Raw genomic sequence first — 15,021 nt, 5'->3', positions numbered from 1 at the left:
GGATACTTAGCGAGCTTAGCTCTGCGATTGCCAAACCTCTTTACTTAATTTTTCAGGATTCATTGAGGTCTGGCATACTGCAGAGAGACTGGCGAATTGCTAATGTGGTGCCACTATTCAAAAAGGGATCCTGTTCTCAGATTCAAAACTATAGGCCAGTTAGTCTGACAACAGTTTTAGGAAAGCTTTTCCAAGGGTTAATAAAGGATAAGATACTGGACTTCATAGCAAATTATAATACTAATGCTAGCATGGTTTTATGCGTAATAGATCTTGCCAGACTAACTTAATTTCTTTTTATGAGAAGGTGATTAGGGACCTCGATTCTGGGATGGCAGTGGATTTGATTTACTTAGACTTTGTTAAAGCATTTGATACAGTGCCACACAGAGGGTTAGTGGTTAAATTAAGGAAGGTTGGCCTGGAACATAGTATTTGTACCTGGATAGAGAACTGGCTAACATATAGACTACAAAGAGTGGTGGTAAATGGAACATATTCTAATTGGACTAGTGTTGTTAGTGGAGTACCGCAAGGCTCTGTACTAGGCCCCTTTATTTTCAACTTGTTTATTAATGACCTGGAGATGGGCATTGAAAGTACTTTTTCTATTTTTACAGATGATACTAAATTGTGCAGAACTATAGGTTCCATGCAGGATGCTGCCACTTTGCACAGTGATTTGTCTAAGTTGGAAAACTGGGCAGCAAACTGGAAAATGAGGTTCAGTGTTGATAAATGCAAGGTTATGCACTTTGGCAAAAATAATATAAATGCAAGTTATACACTAAATGGCAATATGCTGGGAGTTTCCTTAAATGAGAAGGGTCTTGGGGTTTTTGTAGATAACAAGTTGACATATTCCAGGCAGTGTCATTCTGTGGCTACTAAAGTAAATAAAGTTCTGTCTTGCATAAAAAAGGGCATTAACTCAAGGGATGAAAACATAATTATACCTCTTTATAGGTCCCTGTGAGGCCACATCTGGTTTTGGACTCCAGTCCTTAAGAGGGATATAAATGAGCTGGAGAGAGTGCAAAGACTAAGTGCAACTAAACTGGTTAGAGGGATGAAAGACTTAAATTATCAGGGTATACTGTCAAGGTTGGGGTTGTTTTCTCTGGATAAAAGGCGCTTGCGAGGGGACATGATTACACTTTACAAGTATATTAAAGGACATTATAGACAAATAGCAGGGAACCTTTTTACCCATTAAGTGGATCACCGTACCAGAGGCCACCCCTTTTGGACTAGAAGAAAAGAACTTTCATTTGAAGCAACGTAGGGGGTTCTTCACAGTGAGGACAGTGAGGTTGTGGAATGCACTGCCGGAAGATGTTGTGCTGGCTGATTCAGTTAATGACTATAAAAGTGGTTGGATGATTTCTTGGATTCTATAGTTAGTATAGATATGGGTAATTTATGTGTAAAAAGTATGGAGGGGTATGTGTATGGATGCTGGGTTTTCATTTGTTGGGGTTGAACTTGATGGACTTTGTCTTTTTTCAACCTGATTGAACTATGTAACTATGTAACTATTTAATTGATCTAATACAGCAGATTGATTTCTTGGCCATCTCCACAAAATTTGGGACCTAAGGCAAATGTCAGTGCTGGGGCCCCACAAAATGTGCTGCTGTAGTCCGTTTGAAACCCCACCTTACTACTCCACTCTCTTTGGCTCTCCCTTTAGCCACAACAAACCAAGCATGCCATTAAAATAACTACAGAAATGGATTTAAAGCTTTGCCTTTACCCCTGACATGACAGTGAGATTAATGCAGAAAATGGATTTAGAGCATAGCTTTTACCTGTCAGTAAAGATCATCATAGAAAATGCATTGCATTTACCCCACACATGCCAGTCAGGTCAATGCAGAAATAGATAATGAACACTGTATTAACCCCAGCCATGCTAGCAAGATCAATGCAAAAGTTGGATTTAGACCATTGCTTTAACCCCAGACTTGCTAGTTAGAAGTTCACCCCAGAAATTGATGAGAACTGCATTAATCCACACATATCATAATAGAAAATGGTTTCAGACCATTGCATTAACCCCACATGCAGATCACTGCAGAAAATGGATTGTGAGCACTGCATTAACCCCATGCATGCCACAAATTTCCATAATCTTCCCAGTCCATTTGTCTCTCTCTCGCTCAGTGGAAGAACTTGCAAAAGAAATGCAAGATGGCCAGTGGGCTCCGGTAGGTGGGAGCCCCTAAAATGTGGGGACTAAGACAAATGGCTCTTTTTGAGCCGGCCCAGAGAAAATGTATTATTCTGAATATTTCAGGATCGACAAAGGTGTTTGGGTAAAGTGTTGAAGCTCAGCACCAGGTGCATGTTCTAATGTGGCCCCAGATGCTTCTCGTTGTGGGCCCTGCCAGCACTAAGGTTTCACAATTGTGCAGAAAACATCTTTAACAAATGGTGGGTTTTCATTTTTTAATGTGGAAACTTTCTGCTGAAGAAAGAGAAATTGGACTCTTCTGTGAAATGCTTTTACCTCTCCCATGAATTGCCCCGCCCCACGTCCCCCTGCCCTGCATCCCCCGTGTATTTCACCGATTTTGGTGACAATTCGATGCTGCCTCAATGTAAAGTTTTCACAAGAGACAAAAAACAGTTATTTTTACTGTTCCCGCCAGAATTCTATGAAATTCTTCTTCTGCTACGTAAGCCCCATTATTTCCTCCTCTGCCACCACCGCTGCCCACCCTGGTATGTAAATTTCCCAGGCCTGGCACAGCGAGAGGAATTCTTGGCAAATACAATGAGAAAGGAAGCAAATGGATTTAAATGTTTGCCTCCTATATGCCAGTTTGTGTGATATTCATGGAAACCATGAAAATAGTAGCAATAGGGGATCCATTCAAACATGCCAGGCCTAGGATTCAGAAGTACCTGATTTCTGCCACACCCGAGACTTGGCAGCCGGAGAGGCTCAGGGACTGCATGGGACAATATACAGTATTGGCAGGGACCTGGCTCCCTAGCAACGCTTCTTTATATTTAACTTCTGACCAGTGGGATGAGAAAGTGTAAGAGTATATTATATCATTCATTTAGGCTGAACATTGCCAGTGATGCTTTTTACTCCCTTCTACTAGAGTTGAGCTCTGTGTTTCTGGGTATAAGTTACTATGTGCCCATTTGTATTTATACATATGGGAGGAGGTAGGTGCCATACTGATTCCCTTTAGACAGTAAAGTATGATGGTATAGCTTATTGTGTGCCCAAAATAAAACCTCTGTATATTTGTATTTATACATATGAGAAGAGGTGCCATATTGATTCCCTTAGACAGTACAGTATGGGGGTATAGTTTATTGTGTGCCCAGAACATTCCTTCTCTGTATATTTGTATTTATACAAATGGGAGAAGGGAAGTGCCATATTGATTCTCTTAGACAGTACAGTAAGAGGGTATAGCTTATTGTGTGCATAGAACATTCCTTGTCTATATATTTTGTGTTTATACACATGGGAGGAGGGAGGTGCCATATTGATTCCTTTAGATAGTACAGTATGAGGGTATATCTTCGTGTGCCCAGAACAAGATGGAGGCAGGAGTACTAGGTCAAGGCAGTAGGGCAAGATGGAGACAATAGGATGAGATGGAGACAGTAGGGGGAGATGGAGACAGAAAGAAAGAAAGGATGGAGATCGTAGGACGAGATGGAGACAGTAGGGCGAAATGGAGACAGTAGGACGAAATGGAGACAGTAGGACGAGACGGAGATAGTAGGACGAGACAGAGACAGTAGGATGAGACAGAGACAGTAGGATGAGACAGAGACCGTAGGATGAGACAAAGACAGTAGGATGAGACAGAGACAGTAGGACGAGACGAAGACAGTAGGACGAGATGAAGACAGTAGGGTGAGACGGAGACAGTAGGGTGAGATAGAGACAGTAAGGCGAGATGGAGACAGTAGGACATGATGGAGACAGTGGGACAAGATGGTGACAGTGGGACGAGATGGAGACAGTATGATGACATAGAGACGGTAGGAAAGGATGGAGACAATAGGGCAAGATGGAGACAGTAAGAATAAGGTGGATATGGTGGGGCAAGATATAGACAGTAGGGTGATATGGAAGGCAAGATTGAGGTAGTAAAAGATGGAGACTGCAGGGCAGGTTGGAAACAGCAGAAGGTGGAAATAGTTGGAGATGATGGAAGTTTGATATTGGGTACCCTTGCCATATATATTTACAATTCAATGCCTCATTTTACAGCATAGATGGAGCACTTTGCTCCCAGAGGTGCCTCTCTCTTTAATCAAGTCCTTTAGGAGAATTGTCTGATTCTGTGGATATTAAGGAAGCTCTGCGGTAGGCTCCATTGTATGTCATAGATTGGTCATTGTGCCATCTTTCTTGCTGTTCTGCCCTCTATGGCTTCACTTTTATTTGACTCTGGACTTCACTTGAGCTGAGAAACTGACATGGTAGCTCCTGTTAATGCAAAAATGTTGAAGGATCACCCATACGCCCTGTTCTTGTTATAATGAACATTTTCCCTGTAACGGATAACTGTCCCCTTAGAGGCAATGGCTAAAGTGGGGAGGTGGGGTCTATCCGTTGTGTGATTCCACCCTGTGTTCTGCACCGCTCCTGTGCATTGTTGATGGTGCATGCATGTCGCACACTGAGAAATAAGCAGCTGCCACTCTGTTCCTAAGTTTAACCCTATGGAAAGTAGAGAATCTGTCCCCTATACCCCCCCATACCCCTTTCAAATATTTGTTTGGCCTTCACTCTCTATTTGCTTACTGTGTTGACAATAAAGGTTTTTTGTGGTATGCCATTAATTGTAAGCTGTACAGGTGGGGGTTAATGCAAGCTTCTCCCACAATGTATATTTTAAGACAGTGCTGTACTACTTCTGTGGTACCGAGGGCCAAAAATTTTCCGGCCTACATAGTGGAGGGCCGATAATGGAAGCCAGTGTTGACCACTCCCTGTTTTTAAATCACACCCATGTTACCTCAAGACCATGTCCACATTAATGGTGGTAGCACACCAAAATACCAAAGGGTTGGTGCTCACTGCAGGGATATCATTTATCACTCATGTGAAAAAGTTGTCATATTAAAACATACCCTTAAATCCATATGCCTCCTCTTCCCCTTGGATAACACAGCACCCCCAGCACATGATTAAACACATTATGGGCCCCTAACAATAATTTATTCAAATACTAACAACCCCCCAGAACAAATACCAGGCGTATGTTCCACAGGCAAAGCAGGGCACATCCCAGCAGAGTATGGCACACACAGGCAGAGCAGGGCACACGCAGGCAGAGCAGGGCACAAGCAGGCAGAGTAGGGCACACCCAGGCAGAGTAGGGCACACCCAGTCAGAGTAGGGCACACTCAGGCAGAGTAGGGCACACCCAGGCAGAGTAGGGCACATGGCACACACAGGCACAGTATGTCACACACAGGCAGAGCAGGGCACACACAGGGAGCATAGGGCAATCAGTATGGAACACACAGGGAGCATATAGAAGGCATGACAGAGCAGGAGACAGGGAAACCTATCAGGACCACTCTAATATGTACTACATACAGTTCTGGTGTCCCATTAGCATTTTGTATAAAGTGTGAACAGGTGAACAATGTGGGCAGTTTCAGTCTGGGTCTCAGGTGTGAATAGTACAGGGCATAAGGGGGTGTGAACAATAGAGGTGTGTCACAAGTGTGAATAATGCAGGTGGATCACAGGTGTGAACAATACAGGGGATTAGTCTGAATTTGAGGTTTAAACAATGCAGGGGCCAGTTAATCTCTGTAGTGATGTCTTTTAAAACATTCACATGGTTAGTAAACACAGCAAGTAGGTGGGGCAGTTGGACACCCCTGTTTTAAGAAGAATAATGGGAATTGAGCAATCTGTTTGCCATTTGTTCGGCTGAGACTTTCCGTTCTGCTTCTTCATCTTATTGTGTGCTCAGAACATTGCTTCTCTGTATATTTGTACTTATACATATACATAGGAGGTGCCATATTGACTCCATTATACAGTACAGTATGAGGGTATATCTTATTGTGTGCCTAGAATATTCCGTCTCTGTATATTTGTATTATGCATATGTATTTGTATTAAATGGAATAAATACATGGAAGACAATACCCTGTTACAAGGAGGACTGACTTACCCTTTGAAATAAACACATGCTGCACCTGTTGGGGTAAAACAAGTTGATGATGTGGGGGGGGGGGGGGGTTGTGCAGATTGTGTTTATAGTAATGATATCACGGACAGGTTTGGCCAGAGCTCCCGTCCCCCGTCCCCCGCTGGTTCTTGGACGTTAACTAAACAAATAAATATTCCGCTTTCCTTCTCAGCGAGTCCCCTCGCTCCATCTCCTGGCGCCGCGCCCGACTTCTCCTGGCACCGGCCGATCTGATGAAGGTTTGAGTGCAACCTTAGAGCCTGCGTCTATTTGTTGTCTGACTCCAAATCCCCAGAAACGAGCTGAAAACCAAAGTGTCGCATAGAATATTCTCCTCCTGCCAGAAACCAATCACCTGCTTCTCTTGGCTGAAGAGCTGACCATTGCCGTGTGCAACGCACAAGTCTGGTTTCTTCCATAATTATCTGCTTAAGATTTTATTCTAAATTCTGAGGGATTGTTAGATGAACCCTTTGTATATACCACTTGTGTATACAGTGTAGAGTTGAATATATTATTATATTATTATGAGAAATCTGTTGGTTCCCTTCTCATCTGACAGGTATGCATAGGTGCCTCTTATAATTGTTTCCTTTCCCAGATCAAAGATTGGGGAATAAATCCTCGTCCAAAATACCCACCATATGATATACTTGCAGTTCTTGCAGCATTTACTCAAGCAACCAATTATCAAATAGCTTTAATCAGTGTGTGGCTGTTGTGGAGATGAAAGCAGCTGTGTGATTGGTCGCTTTAAAATGTTTCTATATTACTGTAATATAGCAGGATATTGACCCTTTAAACACATAGGGGCTCATTTATAAACCCTGAACAAATTTGCACCAAACATCTGACTGGTTGCCGTGGGTAACTGCCCAGGTGCAAATTTGCACTGTATTTATAAATGATCACAGCAGGATGAGAGAACAGAGATTTCCATCCCCCCCACCCACGCGCCAAGAATTTAGGAGTGCTACCATGTTGCACATGTTTAATCAATTCTCACCTTTTCATCTGATTTAATATGGGGGGGGGGGGCTCCTGACCTTCTGCAGAGCACAGGCTGCTACTTTGTATAATCAAAGGTAAAATACTTTATCTGCTGCCCAACTGATTGTTGACACAAGAAAGGCCAAAGGGATCGACATCAATCACTATAGGAACCTGAATAAGTCCCAGTGCTCCCATTTATTATCTGCCCGTACTGTGCTTGTGCAGGGAAGCAGGGTGGTTTACCACAGCAGCACCCCCCCCCAAATGGGGGTACTAGTATGGGAGCTGGTGTTTTCTTGATAACAGATCTTTCCATAATTTGGATCTTTTATACATTGAATAGTTTAGCTGGGCACTGAGCAGCAATTGTATTTATAACTTATGATATCACGAAGCATTATTAATCATTTTCCTGATTTTCTTAGTGACATGATTGTAGTTCAGCAATTGGATTGTCTGGCTTCATAGCCCCCTATTATTGTGCAGCTGGTGAGGTGGGGCACACACACAATAGGGCAGTTACTTTCGTTGGGTGTGACAAGGCTAATTGCTTGTGTTTATGTTTTCCAAATGATGTGGAGCATTGTGTGTGTGTGTTAACTAGGTATGCACCGAATCCACTATTCTGGATTCTGCCGAACCCCCGAAACCTTCGCGAAAGATTTGGTCGAATATCGAGCTGAATCTGAATCCTAATTTGCATATGCTAATTAGAGGTGGTAAGGGGGAAAACATTTTTTACTTCCTTGTTTTGTGACAAAAAGTCACGCGATTTCCCTCCCTGTCCCTAATTTGCATATGCAAATTAGGATTCGGTTTGGCTGGGCAGAAGGATTGGCTGAATCCTGGATTCGTTGCATCCCTAGTGTAAACTGGGAATTTGGCTTGTGGTCCCTTTTCTGCATCACAGCCAAATCCTTGTCGGACCTGAGCGGCACATTAGTAATAGTTGGTTAATAGTATTACTATAACAACCACAAAAAAAGGGCAAATAATTGACAGAAGTCTGGCATGCTCAGGGCTAAGAGGATGGGAATTTTGTGGGCTATAAACACCCCCCACCACCACCTTATATTTGGGAGTGCACTATGGAGTTTGGCTTTTGCACTAATTGCTTCTAATTATGGCAGAGAATTATACGAACTACAAACAATCACGTCAAGTGGATACAGCGATTATTCTCAGTGGGGTCCTCGTGGTGCCGGAATTGTGTTACATGCGCCTCGTGTAAACGACAAAAAAAAAAAAAGGCGCTGGAGACTTCCAGCTGCTGTTAACCTCTTGGCTTCCAAAGCATCGGAAGGTTAAAGTTGGTTTCCCCTTTAAAGGAGATCTATCGCGAAAATGAATATTTAATATGTTTCATCTCACTGAAATAGAAACAATTACAAATTCTCTATTGTTTATAAAACAATTCCGTAACAATCTGTCACTCTTCATGCTCAGGTCTGGGTCACATTTTGAGTGACAGGTAGGTCTAATACATCTTTTCTGGGAGGGGGGCGGCTCCCTTTCTTAGCAGAATAACTCAAATAACCAACTCCAACACAAACAAAAGGTCACAAAATAACAGACTTTTGCAAACACCCTGCACAAGATTTCCATCAGAGCAGGTCGTTTTTAAAGAGTGAGCACCTACTTTAAGGGTGCAACCCCTTCCCAAAGGATGTATTAGACCTAACTGTCAATCAAAAACTGGCTCCACCTACTGCATGAAGACAGAATAAAGAGAGACAGGTTGCTCAGAGGGGGAAAGTGAAACGTAACTTGATTATTTCATAAATGGTACAGAAATTATATTTAGAAAGTTTCTTATTTTAGACCAAGCTTATTTTAAATTTTCATTTTCGTGATAGCTCCCCTTTAAATATCACGGCTGGAATGATTGTGCTTGATACAATGTTACTGATTCATTGTTTCTCTCTCCAACTTCAAAAACAAAAGTTTCTTTCTTTTCCGCCCCGTCCTATTGGCTGAAGACTGACCTGGGCGGCTATTTTTGGATTAAAAGGGGGACAGGGATAGTTGTAGAGAAAGTGCCCTACTGTTCCGCCGTGCCAGATGGCCAATGTATAGTTATCCGAGCTCTTCTTTTCTTTCCTGCAGGATAGTCCCTGCCAATGATGACTTCACTGGGGTCCACATGGATACCCAACAATGGGCAAGAATGGCTCCTTCCTTTCATATTTCTGGGGACTGATGTGCACTGTCCTGCTCCTTTCCTGCCTCAGACAGAATTCGCTCTTTATAAGGGACAATGGGGCGACTCTTTCAGCCTTTGATTAGAGCCTCCACTCATTGTGTCTTCCTGCGAGCAAAAGTGCTGCACTCTAATGTCCTACTTCATCTATGGGGCCTGGGTTAACCCCATCCAAGCCGCATTGCTGTCAGACACCCTGGCAGACCTTATACTTGATATTTTAAGCTCATGTTCTGTTTTATATATGGGGTCCCATTTAACCCCATCCAAGTCTTCCGACACTCTTGGAGACTTTACCTTTAATTTGTTGAATTCAAACTCCAAGCACGTAAAATAGTGGGTTTTCTTTCCCCCCCCCTTTAGAAAATGACAAAAAGATCTGCTCTCAATGGAGTCTTGTTTACTGTGTTCCTAGAAGGGGCCCCACTATATTTCATCTGTCAGTTGCTTTTCTTTCTGGTAACAATGCTTGATTGTTTTCACCAAAGGGAAAGAGAAAAAAAAAACTTCAGGTTCCATAGACAGGAGAATTCTGTATTATATTTTCCTGCCAAATTCCGATCTCTGTTTTCCTTCCCTTATACTCACAAAGGGCTCATAACTTACTGTCAAGTGTGAGGCAAACCACAGAGCACTACTGTTGCCGCTCAGCAAATCGTCTCCTCTGGATGCTGCCCTGACTGCCTGTTAACTTTCCCTTAACTGACGGAGAGGCAGTGGCAGCGAGAGGCGGCAGTCGTGCAGCACTTCTCCTCCTAGGCCCCAGCGCGTTAACCTCTTGCACTCACTCTATAGAAGACTTAATCCTTGCCTCTACCAATGTCCTACACATGTCATAGTGTTGCTGCTACTGCCGCTTGGATTTGGGGGTTCACTCATGAGACGATAATTGGCTGTGCTCTCCCCACAGTGACTGTGGTTCCTGGCAAATTGGGAAAGGTTCTGAGGGGGTTATGCCATCAACCTCTGAAGTTCTGACCGGCGTGGTAGGAGATCACCTCAACGACGAGTGGAAGGAGGACCACTTCATGTGAGTAAAACCCCCTCTCTCATTCCTTTCATTTATATATATATATATATATATATATATATATATATATATATATATATATATATATATATATATATTTCTTGCCCAGAATTTGATTTAATAATATTTTTTTTTAAATAATCAGATTACCAATTTGGTTTCCAATTAAAAGAATACTTTTTAAGAATTGTATTATCTTGATTATTATGTTATTTTTATTGTTTTATTTTTTTCTTTAGTATGATTATTTGTATGTATTTGTATATATATATATTTTGCCTTTAGAAAATGTTGCATTTAAAGCAACAAATCAGCTGCTCAAATCAATTAAAAAAAAAAACAATTATTGAATTTACTTTTTATGGAATTTCTATGTGAATATTTTTTTTTCTTCTTTGAAATGTTTTATTTTAAGCGGCAGATCGGTTCTCCAGAATTGTGATTTTTAATTTAAATTTTTTTTCCCAGTGGGAATTTAAAAAAATTAAAAATAAAAAAAAGATGTAATTTAAGTGGCAGCGTGGTGCATGTAGCTGCGTTGCTAGGTGCACTGCAAGAGTAACACTCCAGTGCCGGCTGTGTGAAGGAGTGAATATTCGGCATTGTGTCGGGAAGGGGGGATTTTGGCAGCTCCGTCACTTTGCCTTGGGCAGGCAGCTAGCCCCGGCTGACAGTTTGTAATCCAGCGGCCAATCTTGACTTGCAGGTTAAAACAATTAAATGCTTCTGTTTAAGAGGGCAGAAAGAACGTGTTTGTCCCTTCATTTCCGCTGGGAAGGTGAATGTGAGTGATGGGAATATAAAGATAATATATTATTCTGCTCAGATTGTAGAGTTTAATATGTAGACTTGGAGCTGAATGGCTTAAGTAGACCAGGTCTCCCCACCCCCGGGGTTTGCTGAGCAATGGTTGGTTACCTTTCCCTGGTGTGTGCCAGGCTAAGTGCCATGTTGCAGTTGGTAGACAGGGTGTTAGAGTGAAATGCACTGTGGGTTTTACTTTGCCTTTCTTATTGGTCGAGCAGAGCTGCTGTTTAGATCTCTGTGAAGTGAAGCAGCGAGGCAGCTTACGCCGTGATTGCTCTGCCAGCCTGGGGGTATTTGATACAATCGCTCTACTCGCCTCCTGCATCTCCCATTATCTGTGTATTGGTGTAAATATCTCAGCCGGAGACTACTCCATAGGAACGGGCCTCGTTATTATGTGGCAGCCTCAGGCCAAATCCTAACTAATGAGTTAAAGATCCCATCATGAGGGGGTTGTGTTTGGGGCGGCAGACTTGCAATTTAAAAGCAGGCACAGTAGTGCACAAATAAGCACAATAAAGGCAGTATTCTCATGTTGTGTAATCTTTTCAGTCGGAGGAGGTCTTGAAGAAAGTAGGCCTGTTCTCAAGGAGAAAAGTTGGCATGCCCTGGAGATGTTGAGGAAATAGTCTCAAGAGCTTACAATCTACACAAAGTAAAATTGCTCTCAGTGGCTTATGATCTAGTCATGTTATCGACCCCCACTAAGAATTTATTTTATATTTGTTTTTGTTTATTTGGACTGGATTTTGGAAACCTCTCAAGAAGTCACAATCAGGGTGGCAGCTCTGGTGCCCTTCCTTGGCATGTGCCTTGCCCCTATTGACTGCTGCACCCCATTGCTTGAGTAATATCACATGTGGCACAAGGGCCAGCCTCTGTTTAAAGGGATTTAATATCCATGTTAACCCTTTCTATGTCCCATCATCTACTTGCAGCATAGGGAATGCTAGGAAAATTACAGAATTTGCAATAGCAAACAGCTGCAATAATTGCTGAAATTCATATTTTATTGTTGTTGTGATGCAGACGTTTGACTCTCTATGACATCCTTCTTTCTTATTGAATTATTTCATGGTTTATGTTCAGCAGATCTCCATCTTGGGATTTTGGGGGTAACAGGCATCAGGTGTAGTTACCTGTATCATCCAATCAGCTGGGAGCATGTTCTGGTTTGTTGTTTGAAAGCAAACATCTTATTGGTCACTACTGGCTTCTATCCCTGGAGGAAATGTTCCTAGCGAGCAGGGAGCCATTAGGAATACAAGTAGGAGGGGCATGTTTGAGCAATTCAGCAATCATGAAATGATGTTTTTTTGGTTCAGGGTCACTGACCCCAACAACCAAAGGGCAAGTGAGGTCAGTCCGAGTCTGGAAATAATTTTAAGTGGCACAATAGAAGGAAGAGTACAGATCAATGGCCACTTTGCTTCAGTTAAAGGGAACTTCCCCTTTAATCTCCCTAACAGTTCAAAAGTCTTCGGGTCCATGTGAGACAAGAGTTTCCCTTGTTACCAGGACTGAACTGGCATTTCCCCATCAATTAGTGCCACTGGGCTCTGCTGCTGTGAAATTCCACAGAAATATGCTACTGGCAAGCCCCTAAATGCAGCCTTTCTTTCTGTTTGTTTGTCCTGCGGACGCCTCTCGCTTCTCTTAAGTGTATGGGGAAAGGGGCACATGGAAGTCTGGAGGGAGAGGGTTTGGGAAGTTCGGGGGAAGGATAAAGGGTAAATTTAGGAGGTAAGTTGGAGAGGGAACAGGGAAGTCATCATCATATGCTGGGAATAAGGAAGTTGATATAATGGATGGAGATGGGGCAAGGAAAATAACTTGAAAGGGCAACAGGGAAGTCAGGAGAAAGGAAGCAATGGGTAGAGCAATATAAAGGGGAAAGGTGGGAAGTCTGGAGGAAAAAGGAAGGAAAGGGGTCACAACAGGGAAGTCAGGAGAAAGGAAGCAATGGGTAGAGGGAAATAAAGGAGAAAGGTTGGAAGTCTGTAGGAAAAAGGAAGGAAGGGGGTCACGAAAGTCGGGAGGAAGAATAGAGAGGGGGAAGAAAAGACTGAAGGTAAGAGGGAGATGGTTCATGAGAGAAGGAAGGAGAGAATGAGTGGAGGGAGAATTTGTGCAGATGAGGGAGACAGTGAGAGGCCGCCCTCTAATTTCCGGTAGCGTCCATTGTCCGGTAACTCCCAGGGTCCCTTGATAAGTAACTCCCAGGGCCTCATCCGCATGATCCTAGGTGAGTGCTATTAAAGGGTAAATATCAGTAGGACACAGATAACAGCAGCTGCTAAGATAAAAGATTGTAAAATCCCATCCTGGTGCATCTGCTTTTCATTCCCCCTGTTGGGAGTGGGGGGGGGGAGTGGATGAACCAGGACTGACATGTTGAACCCATGAACTCTGGGTTACAGATACCAGAACTGGATTCCTCCTTTATCTTTAAAGACTGGAGTGTTGGGGGTCCCTAGGCCTTAAGGTGGCCATACACGGAGAGATCCACTCGTTTGGCGATGTCGCCAAACCCCGATATGCCCACCGTGAGTTAGGCAATATCGGGCTGATCCGATCGTGGGCCCTAGGGCCCAACGATCGGATCCTAATGAATAGTAACGGGCGGTCGGATTGCGGGACCGCATCAACGAACAGATGCGGCAACGATCCAACGGGATTTTTAGTCCCATCCAATCGAGATCTGACTGACTTTCGGCCAGATCTCGATCGGGGAAGCCCGTCGGGGGGCCCCATACACGGGCCAATAAGCTGCCGACTCGGTCTGTTGGCAGCTTTTATCGGCCCGTGTATGGCCACCTTTAGGAATCTTCAAACAGGATTCCTGGTCCCCTGGATCCATTTCTTGCCCTGGAGCTGGATTTGCCCTGGAGGAGTTGAGGTATTTGTCCCTGCAGTGGTGTCACCCTGCTAATATGTTTATAGACCTTTTATCTGTTTACTTAGAGGAATACTGTCATGGGAAAACATGTTTTTTTCAAAACACATCAGTTAATAGTGCTGTTCCAGCAGAATTCTGCACTGAAATCCATTTTTCAAAAGAGCAAACAGATTTTGTTATATTCAATTTTTTTCAATCACTCTTTACTGCTGCACTTCAAGTTGGAGTGATATCATCCCCTCCCTTTCCCTCCCCAGCAGCCTAACAACAGAACAATGGGAAGGTAATTAGATAGCAGCTCCCTTAAGCTCCCCATAGACGCGACGATTCTTCTTGCCGAACGACCGATTTTAGGGAAGCCCGACCAATTCTTCGAAATTATCATGCGGTTAGTGGTATTCGAACGATCGTACATCTTACGATTTTTCGGCCGACATCTGTCAGTGCAATCTATCTATGTTTGCAGGGACAAGCAGGCAGCTCCCCTTTGTTTTCCTGGCAAATTGGTCTTTTTAGTTGATGGTAAATTCGTACGATCGTACGATCGTTCTGAGAAGATCGTGGTAAAAGCCAAATCCCACTTAAGCTGGCCATAGATGTTGAGATTTTTAAAAGATCCGATCCTCATCGTGAGACCACGATTTTCTCAGAAAGATCGTACGATCTTACGAATTGACCATCAACTAAAAAGACCAATTTGCCAGGAAAACAAAGGGGAGCTGCCTGCTTGGCCCTGCAAACATATATAGATTGCACTGGGACTGAAAAAGATTTTTTAACCTGGCCAATCAATTTCCTGACAGATGTCGGCCGAAAAATCGTAAGATCTTCGATCGTTCGAATCCCACTAACCGCTCGATCATTTCGAAGGATTGGTCGGACTTCACTAAAATCGGTT

The 15,021-nt window shown here is 43.1% G+C and overlaps 1 protein-coding gene across 6 annotated transcripts in view; it reads left to right on the top strand.

Moving 5' to 3' along the window:
• The window catches only part of sox6.S (SRY-box 6 S homeolog), a 229,099-nt gene that overhangs the window by 89,609 nt on the left and 124,469 nt on the right, over positions 1-15,021 (top strand). For 4 of the 6 annotated variants that reach the window (XM_041591131.1, XM_041591130.1, XM_041591132.1 and 1 more), the window contains one exon: positions 10,298-10,417. The exons of 1 other annotated variant lie outside the window; for it this stretch is intronic. In XM_041591131.1, the coding sequence (XP_041447065.1) occupies positions 10,341-10,417 (77 nt within the window). In that variant the 5' untranslated portion in view covers positions 10,298-10,340. Of the gene's footprint in view, positions 1-10,292; positions 10,418-15,021 lie in introns of those variants that run through there. One more of the 6 variants, NM_001280658.1, reaches the window with a different exon arrangement.

Source organism: Xenopus laevis, chromosome 4S (assembly GCF_017654675.1).
Source record: "Xenopus laevis strain J_2021 chromosome 4S, Xenopus_laevis_v10.1, whole genome shotgun sequence".
NCBI classification, from domain to species: Eukaryota; Metazoa; Chordata; class Amphibia; order Anura; family Pipidae; genus Xenopus; species Xenopus laevis.
This window is presented reverse-complemented; position numbering and strand designations above follow the sequence as displayed.